The sequence below is a fragment of the Lepus europaeus genome, chromosome 4 (genome assembly GCF_033115175.1).
Source record: "Lepus europaeus isolate LE1 chromosome 4, mLepTim1.pri, whole genome shotgun sequence".
NCBI lineage: Eukaryota > Metazoa > Chordata > Mammalia > Lagomorpha > Leporidae > Lepus > Lepus europaeus.
This window is the reverse complement of record NC_084830.1, coordinates 87,708,343-87,723,981: the sequence shown is the minus strand read 5'-3', so window position 1 is coordinate 87,723,981 and position 15,639 is coordinate 87,708,343. Positions and strand designations below refer to the sequence as shown.

The following is a 15,639-nucleotide window of genomic DNA, read 5'->3' as shown; positions in this document are numbered from 1 at the left end:
AAGTGATCCTTAGTGCCTAGAAGTGATTCAATTACTATTCATGTTAGCACAGGCGTGGGCATAAAACACTAGGGGTGAGCATTTAGCCTAGCAGTTAAGAACCCCAGCTGAAGCCTTGTCCCATATTGGAGTGCCTGGGTTTAAGGACCAGCGCTGGCTCCCGACTCCAAGTTCATGCTAATGCAGACCCCGGAAGGCAGCAGTTATGGCTCAAAAGGTTGAGTTCTTGTCACCCACTTAAGAGACCTGGATTGAGTTCCCAGCTCCTGGCTGTGGCCTAACCTAAACCTGACCATTGTGTGCATTTGGAGAGCGAACCAGCAGAATGGGAGTTCCTTTCTCTGTCTCTCTCTCTCTGCCCCTTCCCCTCCCTCTCCAAAAAAAAATACTATATCAGTTAACTAGCAACTCCCTGATAACTGCCCTTTTCCTTTCTGTCTCTATGAATTTGACTGCTCTAAGTACCTCCTGAAAGTGGAATCATGCAGTATTTGTCATTTTTGCATTTGGCTTATTTCTGCAAGCATAATGTTTTCAGGGTCCATGTATGTTATAGAATGTATCAGAATTTCCTTCTTTTTATGGATGAGTAATATTGCACAGTATAGGTACTGCAGTTTGTCTATCTATCTGTGTGCTCATGGATATCCCAGTTGCTTCTATGTTTTGGCTATTGTGAATAATGCTGCTATGAATATGCAGCTATGAGTTATGGTGCAGACACATTTTCATTTCTTTTGGGCACACACTCAGGAGTGTAACTGCTGGATCATGTGATCATCTTAGGTTGAACTCTTGAGGATCTGTAAAAGTGTTGTCTACTTATTTTTTCTTAACATTTTTTTTTTTTGAAAGTCAGAGTGGACAGTGAGAGAGAGACAGAGAGGAAGGTCTTCCTTTTGCCGTTGGTTCACCCTCCAATGGCCGCCGCGGTAGCGCGCTGCGGCCGGCGCACCGCGCTGTTCCGATGGCAGGAGCCAGGTGCTTCTCCTGGTCTCCCATGGGGTGCAGAGCCCAAACACTTGGGCTATCCTCCACTGCACTCCTGGGCCACAGCAGAGAGCTGGCCTGGAAGAGGGGCAACCGGGACAGGATCGGTGCCCCGACCGGGACTAGAACCCGGTGTGCCGGGGCCGCAAGGCGGAGGATTAGCCTGTTGAGCCACGGCACCGGCTTTTTTCTTAACATTTAAAAAAAAGATTTATTTAATTTATTTAACAGTCAGAGTTACACAGAGAGAGAAGGAGAGGCAGAGAGAGAGGTCTTCCCTCCGCTGGTTCACTTCCCAATTGGCCACAATGGCCAGAGCTGCTCTGATCCAAAGTCAAGAGCCAGGAACTTCCTCTGGGTCTTCTCACACAGGTGCAGGGGCCTAAGGACTTGGGCCATCTTCTACTGCTTTCCCAGGCCATAGCAGAGAGCTGGATTGGAAGTGGAGCAGCAAGGACTCAAACCAGCACCCATATGGGATGCCAGCACTGCAGGTGGCGGCTTTTTACCCACTATGCCATAGCACTGGCTCCAACATTTGTTATTCTCAAATCTGTCAGATAGGGTCAGGAAACTGTATGTCCTTCACCTGGACTGACCATTTGTTAATGTTTTGCTCTAATTGCTTTACCTCTTGTCTATATACCTACACATACGTATTACAGAAGTGACCTAGCTCTTGCAGCGTAACTCTTTGCTCCTGAATATTTTTGTGTCTGCAAGAGCAGGGTCATTAATTTACACTATGCAACAACCATCAAACTGAGGAACTTGAACACTGACACACACTGTTAACTCAAGCAGTTGATATTTGGATTTTCCCCGAATGCCCCAATAATGTCCTTGTGGCTATGTTGCCCCTCCCCAACCCCAGGACCACATAGTGCACTTGACTGACAGGTCTTCAGCCTCTGCTTTATCTTCCTCTTTTGCAACACAGACAATATAAAGAACAGAGGTCAGTGGTTCTGTAGCCTGTCCCACACCTGGATTTTTCCAAGGTTCCTCTTTATGTTGCAGTTGTGCCATCTGCAATGGCGTCTAAGTTCCTGTGTGATGGTTTGTTCTCTGCACCCCTTGGGAGGCAGATGTTAGCCATTGCTCCCATTCTTGCAGATGTTCTGTTTGAAGGAGATTCACCAGGTTTTTCCATGGTGGCCTTTTGTTCTCTTTTGTCACTAATAAATAATCTATGGGAAGATTATTGAAGGCTGCATGAAGAGAGCTTTCCCCAGATGGCTTTGGCATGATCTGCTCATCTTGAATTCTCTGCCCCTTTGGAAACCAAGGCTTCTGCAGAGAGCTACAGTGCTTCCTCCTGTCACATGCTTCCTACCCGTGTCTGCTCGCTACGCACACTTCTGCCTTGTCCCCTGGCCTTCCCTTGGAGAGGCCTGTCCTCTCGTTGAGAGTTTTGTGCTCTAGGTCTTGGAGTCCAGCTGAGTGTTCTTTCCTCTGTGTACCATGACTGCGTGCGAGGAGGTAGTGGGTGTGGAGGGGCAGGAAGAAGAGGGGAGGAGGGGACCAGGGAGTGTGCCAGCTCTACAGGCTCTGTCCCAGGAGCATTGTCACGTTGTCATTGATTTGCTCACATGCTCATTGAAGTAGCACTGTGTGATAAGCATCCTTTTTATCATTGGATAAATGAGGACACTGAGAATCAAATAAACCACTTGTCCAAGATCATTTAAAGCAGTGAGCCTATGCTCTGGTTTCTTCTTCCTTTGTTTTTTGTTTTGTTTTGTTTTGTTTTGTTTTTAAAGATTTGTTTATTTATTTGAAAGTCAGAGTTACACAGAGAGAGAAGGAGAGGCAGAGAGAGAGAGAGAGAGAGAGAGAGAGAGAGAGAGGTCTTCCATCCGCTGGTTCACTCCCCAGTTGGCCACAATGGCTGGAGCTGTGTCTATCAGAAGCCAGGAGCCAGGAGCTGCTTCTGGGTCTCCCATGAAGGTGCAGGGGCCCAAGGACTTGGGCCATTTTCTACTGCTTTCCCAGGCCACAGCAGAGAGCTGGATCAGAAGTGGAGCTGCCAGGACTTGAACTGGTGCCCACATGGGATCCCGGCACTGCAGGTGGTGGCCTTACCTACTATGGCACAGCACCAGCCTGTCTTTTTTCATTTTTTAGAATTATTTGTTTGTTTGAAAGTCAGATTTAGAGAGAGAGAGAGAGAGAGAGAGAAGTTTTCCATCTGCTGGTTCACTTCCCAGATGGCTGCAAGGGCTGGGGCTGGACCAGGCCAAAGCCAGGAGCCAAGAGTTTCATCTAGGTCTCTCACGTGGGTGTCAGAGCCCCGAGTGCTTTGACCATCCTCTACCGCTTTTCCCCAGGCCATTAGCAGGAAGTTTGATTTGAAGTGCAGCAACAAGGACTTGAACAGGCTCCCATATGGGATGCCAGCACTGCAGGAGGTGGATTTACCCGCTATGCTGCAACACTGGCCCCTGCTCTGGCTGTGGGTTCTTAAAAACCCTGAATTCTATCACTTGCTTGGCTATCCGTTATCTGCAAGTTTATTAGAATTCCCCAGCCTCAGTTTCCACATCAGTGAAATGGGCAAAAGCACTGTTTTAGTAGTTGTTGAAAGGAAGAGTGAGACTCTGCACCTGAAGTGTTTTCCACAGAATCGAATCCTGTGTGTTCTATTTTTCTTACTATTTTCATTTGTCTGTGTTTGACTCTGGTCAGTGGAAGCTATTTTTGGATGAAGTTTCCCCCATTCTAATCTTGAAACTAAACTATAAATAATCCAATTAGGCTTTCTATGGATGTTTGCCTGTGAACAGAGTGCACTGTGTTGTGAAGTATAGAAGGCAGTTAGCCAGGGCGTCTTCACTCACCCGCCCACTAGGTGATGGCTTGGAATTTTGTTCCAGCCTCCCCACGTTCAGCCGTGCACCTGAAAGAGTAGGAACAGCAGACCCAGTCCAGTTGGCTGAATGGATTGTCTATGACATGTGGTTTACATCTCAGCAGCACCGTTGCATGGCTCAGAAATGCTGCCATCAGCAGGGCTGAAAGTGCTTCTCCCAGGGGTGGCTGGTGAGGCCAGGGTCAACTTTATGTCGTGTTTCTGTCCTGAGCAGCAAGGCTCAGCGAGCTTAGGGACATAATAGTGAAACAGGAAATGAGTTAGGCCACTCTGCTGATTGGGGGAGTTATCCGTTTGAGGAGGGAAGAGATGGTTCTCTTGTATTTTCATAAAATGCTCTTGAGGGCCTCTAGCAAGTGGAGTGGTGAGCTCTTGACCAGCTCCGTGGTGGTGGTGTGCAGAGGTGACATTTGGCCACCCCCAAGGACTTGGTGTGAGGACCCCCAGCAGGAGGTCAAGAGCAGGGCAGGGGTAGGTCTCACCCAGAGGAGACCTGCTCAGGGCCCCAGTTCTGTCCTAAGGCTCACGCCTGTGCTAAAATGGTGCACTGGGAGCTCAAGCCTGGGACTGAGAAAACCTCTCAAAATCCCCCTTCCTGTTTCTCACCTGTCCCACTTCATGGACTTCCGCTAGACCTTGACTGAATGTTTGCACTTTGGTTTTAGAGAATGGTTATCTGTTATATGCCCAGCTGGTGGCTCGGAGTAACTGGAGTTTAGAAGGCAGGAGAATGCGGCATTGTTTTATACGAAGTTGTTTGATTCACTTTTACTGTCTGAAACATGGTAAAAGTCTTGTGAAAATGCACCACTTGGATAGATTCACTAATGATCATTTTAATTTTTGGTAAAATGCACATAACATAAAATTTGCCACCTTAAGTGCTTTGAAGTGTATAGTTCAGTGGCGTTAAAAGTCCTGGTTGCTCCACTTCTGATCCGGCTCCCTGCTGATGTGCTGGGAAGTCAGGAGAAGATGACCCAAGTCCTTGGGCCCCTAGGTGGGAGACCCAGATGGAGTTTCAGGCTCCTGGCTTCAGCTTGGCTCAGCCCTGACCATTGTGGTCATTTGAGGAATGAACTGGCATATAGAAAATCTCTTTCTCTCTCCCTCTGTGTCACTCTGCCTTCCAAATAAACAAGAATTTTATAAAAAGAGAACTGATACACTATAGCCTTTAAACACCGGCTCTCCAGGCTCCATCTTCATCTGTGGCAACCATGATTCTACTCTTTGTCTCCATGGGTTTGACTACTTACTAGAGATAACACCTGTAGGTAGATCCCTACAGTATTGGTCTTTTACCTGACACTCTGATATCGGATGTCAATGTTGCAAGCAGCAGATTAACCCACTGCACCACAACGCCAACCCCTTTTTAAAATTTTGTATTTGTCAATTGTTATTTTATTTTAGTAAGACAGAGAGAAAGAAAGAGAAAAATAAACTCTCTCTCTCTCTCTCTCTCTCTCACACACACACACACATTTTTCTGTTGGCTGCTTCACTCCTCAAAATGTCCACAACAGCCAGAGCTGTGCCAGGCCAAAGCCGGGAGCCCAGAACTCTTTCTTTGTCTCCCACATAAGTGACAGGGGCCCAGGTAATTGAACCACCAGTTGCTGCCTCCCAGCATGTACATTAGCAGGAAGCTGGATTGGAAGCAGGGTAGCCTGGATCCATACCAGGCACTCCAGTAGGGGATGCAACCCACTCAAGTAAGGACTCAACTACTGTGCCAAACTCCTTTCCCAGCGTCTGTGCTTTTGTGACAGGCTTATTTCACTAGCATAACGTCTTCAAGGTTCATGTATATTGTAGCTTGTGTTGAAAAAGAATACCCCACATTTTGTTTATCCGTTCATTCACTGATGGATGCTTGAGTTGATTCTACTTTTTGACTTTTGGCTATTATGATTAATGCTATTTTGAACATGAGTACACAATTATCTCTTCAGTATCCTGTTTTCATTTCATTTGGGTACATGCCCAGAAGTAGAGTTGCTAGAAGCTATGGTATTTCTATTTTTAATTCTCTGAGAAACTACCTTGCTCTTTCCCCAGTGGCTATAGCATTCTACATTCTCATTATCAGGACAAGGGTCCCAGTCTCCACATCCTTGCTAACACCTGTTATTTTCTGTCTTATTTTTTTTGGGGGGGAGGGGGGTAGCTATTTGGTTGTTGGTCTTTTGATCATGGACATGAGGTAGTATTGCATCATGGTTTTGATTTGTATTTTCCTGATGATGAGTGACAATGAACATTGTTTCATGTGCTTATTAGTCATTTCTATACCTTCTATGGAAAAATTTATGTTCAAGCCCTTTGGGCATTTAAAAAAATTAAGTTCATATTTCTTTACTAAAAATGTTTTGAGAGAGGCAGTAGAATCTCCTGGAATGGGGGTCACGGAGAACCTAGCTTATGGGGATGCTGTAAGAGTGAATGAAATGGTGCAGGTGGAAGGAAAGATGGGAAAGAAAGAAGAGAAATGGAAAGAAAAAAATTAGAAAACTCAGACCTGGGGTCTCTGGCTGAAACGGTGCATGGTTTAGCTGTCAGTCAAGGAGCTGCTTCTTAGCAATTAAAATAATTTCCATTACTTGAATACATTTAGTGGAGGAATCCATTGAATAAAACCATAAGAACTGTGATGGTGATAGTGATACCCTGTTCCAAGTCAGAGGCAGAGGCTGGAAGATGACCCCACTTCCACTGTATGGGTGTCTCATTCTCCCTGTCCCTGTCCCAGGGCTGGTGAACAACAAGGTCTGTGCAATTTAGAGTTGCCAGAATCTAATTTTTATTTCCCAAGGATAAGCAGCCTAGCTGGGGCTGGTGTTATGCCATAGCAAGCTAAGCTCTCCCCTGTTAACACTGGCGTTCTATACTGAAGTGCCGGTCCGAGTCCTGGCTGCTCTGCTTCCCATTCAACTTCCTGCTGATGTGCCTCAGAAGGCAATGGATGTTACCCCAAGGGCTTGGGTCCCTGCCACCCGTGTGGGAGACCTTGATGGAGTTCCTGTGTCCTGGCTTCAGCCTGGCCCAACCATGGCCTTTGTGGGCATTTGGGAAGTGAACCAGCAAACAGAAGATTCTCTCTCTCTCTCTCTCTCTCTCTCTCTCTCTCTCTCTCATATCTCTATCTATCTCTCCACTCTCCCTTTCAAATTAAAAAAAAAGCCTAGTTTTTCTTTATAGGTAGGAAAAATAAACCAACCAATTAAAATATACCATTCTTAACTGTTCATAAAATACGTTAAGATTTTGGTTAAACGCGAGGAGTTATTCATGACTGCCTGGCACAGTCTGTGCTCCGAATTTTTCTGGTCCGAAACGCAGAGAACAAGTACGAGGAAGTGGCCTGTTCTCTGGGAGGCGGGGTAGGTGGGGCTGAAGGAAAGAGGCATCTCTGCCTCAAGCTGCTTCCTCCTGGCTGTGGGATCCTCGTGACATCTGCCCGGGCGGCGTTTCCTGTGCGCACTGTGACATCCCGAGGACTGGGCTGGGCGGTGAGGCAAAGCCCAGGGCTTCCTCTTCCCTCTTGGTCTATCAGGAGACGCGGGGAAGAGAGGAAACTGATCAGAACTGAATTCTGCTTGCTGAATTCTCCTTTGAGCCAACTGTATTGAAATTAGCCACCAGCCAACACCCAACATCAGCTGGCTGGATGATTTTTAAACACCGTCCATTTAGCTGTGTTGGTATTGTCTCGAGTTGTCCCTGCAGCTTTCTTTCTTTAGCTTATGATTGGTTGATGATTGATTTATCATCTGAAAGGCAAGAGACAGAGACAGAGATCTCCCATTCTCTGGTTCAGTTCCCAAATGGCCACAATAGCCAAGATGAAACCAGGAGCCAGGAATTCCATCCGGGTCTCCCACAGCAGTGACAGAGGCCCAAGGACTTGGGCCATCCTCCGCTGATTTCCAGGCACATTAGCAGGAAGTTGGATTGGAAGCAGAGCAGTGAGAACTCCAACATGGGATGCCAGCATCACAAGCAGTGGCTTTACCATCTGTGCCACAAAGCCAGCCCCAATTCAGCCTTCTTTAACTGTGGCAAAGTGGCCCTCCACAGCACATACCTTGGAGAGACTTTAAAAAAAAAAAATCACTTTCCATCTGTCCTGACAACCCAACACTCCCCATGTCTGGGTTAATTAAACCTTCAAAGGCTGGGAGATCTCTTAGTGAAGTTGATTTGATCCTGTGTGCTGAATAACAGTTGCACCTCTAACACAGGATGAAAACCGCCTTTGTCTGCATGTCACAGCCCTGAGCAGGTGCCGCCGCCGCTGCTGTTGTCACAGTGTATTTGACACAGCTGTGTTAGTCCTGTTCGTCTCAAACTCCTTATCAGCATTTTTAATAACCTTAGCAGCTGCCGTATTTCCCTGTAGCTTTTTCCCCTACCCTGGGCACTTTACCCTTTCCTCAGACCTTTCTGTTACGTAAAGGTCTCCATGCCTTCCATTGTTTTCATAATGACGAAAGGGGAGTAGTTTCCCTTTAACTTTTATCACTATGCAATTTAACAAGCCGACAGAAGAGTGCACACAACACAGGGATACATCTCACAAATAATTGCACAGGGAAAACCTGTGTGACCACCATTGTGATCACACAGTGGAACCCTGCCAGCATCCAGAGGCGCCTGTGTTCCCTCCCAATCACACCTGCTTGTTCCCCAGAGATAATGGCTGTTCTGACCTTCATGGTAATTTCCTGGCTTTTCTTCATGATTTTACTACTTCTGTATATGGGGCTGTGTGCATTCTAAGTAATATAGCCAGCCTTTGCCTGTTTCTGAATGTACAAACGCATCATTCCAAATGCACTCTTTCCTGTCTTGTCTCTAATTCAGTCTGTGATGTGCATCCATGTTTTGGATGTAGCTAGGGTTCATTGATCATCATTGCTATCTAATACAGTGTTTGTGTATCCAAATATACCACAGTTTATCCATTCACTTCCCTCTTTACTGAAGGAATTGCAGTTGTCCCCAGGTCTGGGTTCCCAGGAATAGTGTGCACCGACATTTTGGTATGGGTGCAAGTGTGCATGAGTTTCTCTGGGCAAAGGGTGGGGAACCTTTTTTCTGTCAAGGGGCATGTGGATATTTTAACATTGGTTGTGGGCCATGCAAAATTATCAACTTAAAAATTAGCCTGCTACAGATTTATTGGATTTTGAGACCCACCTGCAGTTGCCTTGGCAGGGCCAGACCAAATGATTTCACCAGCCTTAAAAGGCCCTGGGGCTGGATGTTCCCCACCCCTGCTCTAGGGTAACTAAGAGTACAGCTCTACTCATTACTAAAAAAGACTGGACTCAGTTTAGATTTTCACCAGCAGTGTATGAGAGTTCTCTTGGTGTCCTTTCCTAACCAATAGAGTTGTCCCCGGAAGGATGTGAGCCAGGACTGCACAGCCAGGTTTATGGTCACTTGGAAGAAAGCTGCATCTTAGGATGTTGTTATAGAAGCTTTGCAATTGAATTCCAGAGACAAGAGTACCAGATAAGAGCACCCATCCTAGATTTCTCTTGAAAGTCACAGCCTTCACAACAGAGATCCACGAATAGTTGAAAAGGGCCAAGGGGGACCATCCTAAAGGTGCTCACCAGCCCTTGCTATTGGCAGTCTTTTTACTTTCTGTCAAGCTGAGCAGCGGTTTCTCTTTATAGCTTTATTTGCATTTTCTTGATAACTAATGAGATTGAGAATCTTGCCCATATTTATTGGTCATGTATATTTCTTTTTTAATATTTTCATTAATTTATCTTCATTTAATTTGAAAGAGGGAGAGAGAGATTTTCCATCTTCTGGTTCACTCCTTAAATGCCTGCAACATTCAGGACTGGGCCTGGAGCTGGGAGCCAGGAACTCAGTGCAGGCCTCCTTTGGATGACAGGGACACAGCTATTTGAGCCATCCCCTACTGCCTCTGAGGATGTGCACTGGCAAAAAATTGGAAGTGAGAATGGAGACTGGACTCCACCCAACCTCAGCACTCCAGAATGGGATGTGATCACTTCAAGTTATGTCTTAACTACTGTGTCAAATGCTTGCCCTTCTTTTATGTATTTCTCTAAGAGGGGATGGATGTAGAGAGGAAGGAAGATGGATGTATAAAGGAAGAGAGAGAGAGAGAGTTCTCACCCACTGGTTCACTCCCACAAGAACTTGGGGGCTAAAGCTGACAGCTAGTCACTCAATCCAGGTCTCCCACCAGCCATCATAGCCATCACCACTGCCCCCTACAGTCTTCCCCAGGTCCACACAAGCAGTAGCTAGAATCAGGAGCTGGGGCTGGGAACCAAACCCGGTACTCCAATGTAGGTTGCAAGCAGCCTAATCTACAGCTTGATAGCTGCCCCAGATTTCTTCTTTTTGAATGCACATCTAAGACTTTGCCTAGTTTTCTACTTTGCTTATTTTTTTGTAGGAATGGTTTCTATATCCCGGGTGCTATTTCCTTGTCAGTCCCTTACACAGAGTGTATTTTCTTGCCATGCTCTGCCACAGATGTACTCATGTAACTGAGGGCCTATTTATAAACTTCTTAAAAATTCATAATGGAATCTTCTTGACTCAAATGTAAAAGGGCTTTTGTTGGTGGAATTTACCTTTAAATTACTCTGAAGAATTATACAAAAACTCATATTGCTTCTGATTATGGATTTAGATGGCAAATCCATTTAATATAGTCATGGTTTGCTATTTTGTGTAGTAATTTTTGAGAAGGACTTAGTTTTTTTCAGCTTTATACTACTGTCTTCTCTGTGTGTTCTAACACTTACTTCATACTGCATTCTCCATTTTTCTTTTGGGTATTACATGCTGCTGCCTTGTGTCCACCAAAGTAAAGAAAAAAATATTTTAATAATGAAATCAGTCTTAATACTCTGAAGAAACGTCATTAACTAGGGTTGTCTGTGAGTTGTAAACAAATATTTTTCTGGCCCATTTGAAAGTTTTGAAATAAAAACTGTTTATTTTCTTTTTAAACATAATTCTTTTTAAAAAAAGAAAAAGGAAGAGAAAGATATAAGGTCATTGACAAAGTTAAGCAAAGTAGAACAGAATGGGAAGTCACACCAGATCCTCCCACTCAGGGGCCGTCAGTGCTGAGGAATGGCTTACTGTTGAGCAAACTTCCGGTGCGCTCTGTCGGCTCACATGCGGGTAACATGGGGCCCTTCCTGAAAAGGAAGACCACACTTCCACCTCAGCTTTTCTTACAACAGATACACGACAGGGAGCAGCAACCCACAGGGACAGTGGTGGTGGTTCTTCCAAGACATGTGTGGACACAGAAGGAAAGGAAATGGAAACACCGTCATTTCTATGCTTTGCCAAATTGCTGAAGAAAACCAAACCTTTCTCAAAAGAAAATCAGGATTGAGCTTAAACACTTTATTGATATAGTCCTCAAAAATTATTACTTGTCTTGAGGGAGCTATATTAAGGAGTCAGCATTTCTCAGATTTTCCATGGGGTGTGAAAAAAGTATATGAACAAGTGTTCCATGGCCAGGAAAGTGTGGGAAATACCGAGGGAAGCAAAATTCAGGGTTCTTCCATGAGGGGGTGGCCAGTACACCTGCTGCATCTCCTTGGTGGGCGTGGGGTGATAGTGGGCCAGGCTCCTTGTCCCTGGAGCATGGAACCCTTTAGCACAGGGCCACCTGAGTCCAGTGTTCTCCAGTGCTCTAGAAACTTTGGGAGATATTTATTTGACTGTAAATTTTTATGTTAGAATTAGTACATATAAGTGATTTTAATAATGTACAACACTTAATTTCTGAATCTCAAAATAACACATCAATTTTAGGAAATTAAGTAAATAGTTAAATATATAGTGAGTACAGTTAAAATCACCCATAGTTGAATCGTTGACGACACCATTCCACACCATTGTCTCTGTGTATATATGTAAAATATGCTAATATTTCTTAAATTGGAGTTACAGTGTATGTGTCTGTGTGTGTGTATTGTACAAAGGATTAGCGTATAGGGTTCCACATGGTTTGCTTTTAGATAAAGAACATTTTATGAGCTAATGAAAAATTTGAGTCCTCGTGGTAGAGTGCCAATAGAACTTTTTTTTTTTACTGTCATTTAATAGAAATCTTGATTTGGGGATAGTTTTAAATTTTTACTGTAAAGAAAGTATGGGGAATTCACTCAGCTGTCCCTGGTTTTATCACTCTCTAGTGTCTGTCTAAGCCATTTTATATCTATTACTAAGTTGTCTGCTCATCTGCATTTGCAGAGTGCGGTTTTCACTTTTTCTGTTTGATGAGGCACGCCCTGCCTTCCTTTTCCTTCCTAGGTTACTATAACAATAGCACCAAGGTGGCTGTGAAGACCCTGAAACCAGGCACCATGTCTGTGCAAGCATTCCTTGAAGAAGCAAACCTCATGAAGACCCTGCAGCATGACAAGCTTGTGAGACTCTATGCTGTGGTCACCAAGGAGGAGCCCATCTACATCATCACTGAGTACATGGCCAAGGGTGAGTGACCCCCAGTGCCCAGGGCCCCTGAATGGCTTCAGTCTCCAAAAGGCCCAGGCTTCAATGTTCGGAGAACACTCAATAAATTGTAATTGTAAAACAATAAATATGGGAAAGCAAAATCAGCCTGATATACCTAATAGCTTCAAGAACAGTTCTTCATGTCTAGGAGCCTCCCAATAAATATTTGTCAAATAAGTGAATAGATATTTCAAAGAGGGGTTCAAGTTTTCATTTATTTGTTTTTAGGAGGCATAGAGATGAAAAGAGAGAGAGGGCTCCTACCCATTGATTCACTCCCCAAATGCCCACCTCAGCTGGGGCTGGGCCAGGCCAAAGTCAAGAGGCTGAAACTCAGTCTGGGTCTGGCAGAAATCCGACTACTTAAGCCATCACCTGCTGCTTCCAGCAAGAAGCTGGAATTGGGAGTGGAGCTGGGACTCGAAACCAGGCACTCCAGTATGATGTGTGGGCATCTAATGCAGTGGCTTAACCACCAGACCAGATGCCCATCCTGAATATTTGTGTTACATTCTTAAATGCGCATTCTTGAAGTTCTAAAACTAGTTCATTCCCCTCTGTAGCATCAACTAAATGCTCAGCGTGTCACTTGAACGTGTGCATATTTGTAAGCCTTGTGGAGGTTAAATTTCTATAAGTGCTATAGTAGACGTTATACAAAGGGTCTTCAAACAGAACATGAAAACACATAATTGTCAAAGAACTATGAATGGATTTCCGAAAGTCTTTCTGATGAACTTTTGGAAGTCCCTTTGTACTCTAAAACGCATTTCTCTCAGATACCTGTTGAGGGAAAAGCAGTATTCATTGTCACCCTTTCTCACCTGGATCACATGTATTTGTCAGGCTGAAGGTTGGGTTTGTCCAACCTCGGGAAAGGCTCTCTAAGCACACAGAATTGCAAAGTCAATCATTTTGAGAGGTCTTTCCCGCAAGACTAATGATCATTTGAACTGTGTCTGGATTTTTTCTTGTGTCTTTGGGCTACACCAATGCATCCTTCCTCTACACACAGGCAGTTTGCTGGATTTCCTGAAGAGCGACGAGGGTGGCAAGGTGCTGCTTCCGAAGCTCATTGACTTCTCCGCCCAGGTGAGGTATTCCAAGCCCAGTGCGTGGGAACACTGGGTGCGGGCGCCCTGTTAATGCCAGACTGGCAGTTCGAGAAAGAAGCCATTTCCATTAAATGTGTCACAGAAGTGGTTATGAGATAAAAGTCTTCCCAGGTGTGACAAGGCAAACTCTGGGTGCTTGTTTTCTTTTCCCCACCACTTGTAGAAATGGTGTAGCTGGCTCAGTCACTTTGCTCAGCGTTTTGGAGCAGCACAGTGATTTTTACTTGATGCATATGTTCTAAGGTTTGACTTGAATGTACTGATAATGTTTAAGTCTTCGGTGTTCTTGAAAACAGGAACTGTATTTCCTACTTTCCTGCTCTTCCCTTTTCTCCTTCTTTCTTACTGCGTGTGTCATTAGGGTTCTGAGAATATTCATTGCTAATTGTTCTGGTATTGACCAGGAGTTGCACATTAGTTTATTTTGTATTCACATATTTCCGGAAGTATATGTAAGAGCAGAGGCAAGTTACCCAGAACTGCAGCACTGTACCTGGTATATCAAAGAAATATGTGTTTGAAAGATGCCAGCTCCTGACTTTTAAATAGTTTCTTTGTGGCCATTATCATATTCAGTAATCTACTTGTTTTTTTTTTCTCAGTATTGGTCATACTGATTTGTTTTGGGAAGCCATGCCCCAAGAAACCTGATGTATACAGTACAAAAGATCAAGAGATTTTGTTTTCAAATATTTGTTTATTTATTCATGAGATGAGAGAGAAAATGAGTTCCCATCTATTGGTTCACTCCCCAAAAGCCAACGATGGCTGGGACTGAGCTGTGGCCAAAGCTGAGAGCCAGGAACACCGTCCAGGTCTCCCATCATGGTGGCAGGGACCCAATTATTTGAGCCGTCACTGGCTGTCTTCCAGGGTCTGCATTAGCCAGGAACTAGAATCAGGAGCTGGAGCTGGGCATCAATCCCAGGCCCTCCGACGTGGGTCCTGGATGTCATAACTGAGATCTTCACAACGAGGCCGAACACCTGCTGTATCTGGCACAAGAGACTTCTAGAAGTTCCAGGGAAGGGTGATCTTCCTGATAGCCTTTTCTGGCTCCCATTTCTTCCCCCAGACCTTCTTAGTTGGGAAATTGACAAGGCCTTGATAGGGAGATCAGAGGAATGAATGGGTACACTGATAAAGTACTCAGAGTAAGATAAGATCAGGCCACATACTCTGCAGTAGAGGGCAGTGTCCCCCCTTAACTGTGATTTTGCTTCCCACAGTTCAGCTTTCTATAGTTGCCCATAGTCCTAAAGTATTGAATGGGAATTTCCACAAATCATAACTTATTGTAGTATATTATTGTAACTATTCTATCTTACTATTAGTTACTGTTGTCTTCTTACTATGCCTATTTTTTAAAAACTTTTATTTAATGAATATAAATTTCCAAAGTAGAGCTTATGGATTACAATGGCTTCCCCGCAACCCTCCCCCTTCTCGTTCCTTCTCCCCTTCAATTCACATCGAGATTCATTTTCATTTCTCTTATATACAGAAGATCAGTTTAGTGTATATTAAGTAAAGATTTCAACAGTTTGCACCCACATAGAAACACAAAGTGAAAAATACTGTTTGAGTACTAGTTATAGCATTAAATCACAATGTACAGCACATTAAGGACCGAGATCCTACAGGAGGAGTAAGTGCACAGTGACTCCTGTTGTTGACTTAACAATTTGACACTCTTATTTATGGCATCAGTAATCTCCCTAGGCTCCAGTCATGAGTTTCCAAGGCTATGGAAGCCCTCTGAGTTCACCGACTCTTATCATATTTAGACAAGGTCATAGTCAAAGTGGAAGTTCTCTCCTCCCTTCAGAGAAAGGCACCTCCCCCTTTGGTGACCCGTTCTTTCCACTGGGATCTCACACGTGGAGATCTTTCATATTAGGTCATCTTTTTTTTTTTTTTTCCAGAGTGTCTTGGCCTTCCATTATGCCTATTTTTTTTTTAAAGATATATTTATTTATTTGAAACTCAGTTACACAGAGAGAGAAAGAGAGGTAGAGACAGAGACAGAGGTCTTCCATCCGCTGGTTCACTCCCCAAATGGCCGCAACGGCCGGAGCTGTGCCAATCTGGAGCCAGGAGCAAGGAGCTTCTTCCGGG

General features: G+C 44.5%; 1 protein-coding gene across 2 annotated transcripts in view; it reads left to right on the top strand.

Moving 5' to 3' along the window:
* Positions 1 to 15,639, top strand: part of LYN (LYN proto-oncogene, Src family tyrosine kinase) — a 147,838-nt gene that overhangs the window by 90,178 nt on the left and 42,021 nt on the right. For both annotated transcript variants that reach the window (XM_062188483.1, XM_062188482.1), the window contains exons 9-10: positions 12,203 to 12,385; positions 13,422 to 13,498. In XM_062188483.1, the coding sequence (XP_062044467.1) occupies positions 12,203 to 12,385; positions 13,422 to 13,498 (260 nt within the window). The remainder of the gene's footprint in view (positions 1 to 12,202; positions 12,386 to 13,421; positions 13,499 to 15,639) is intronic.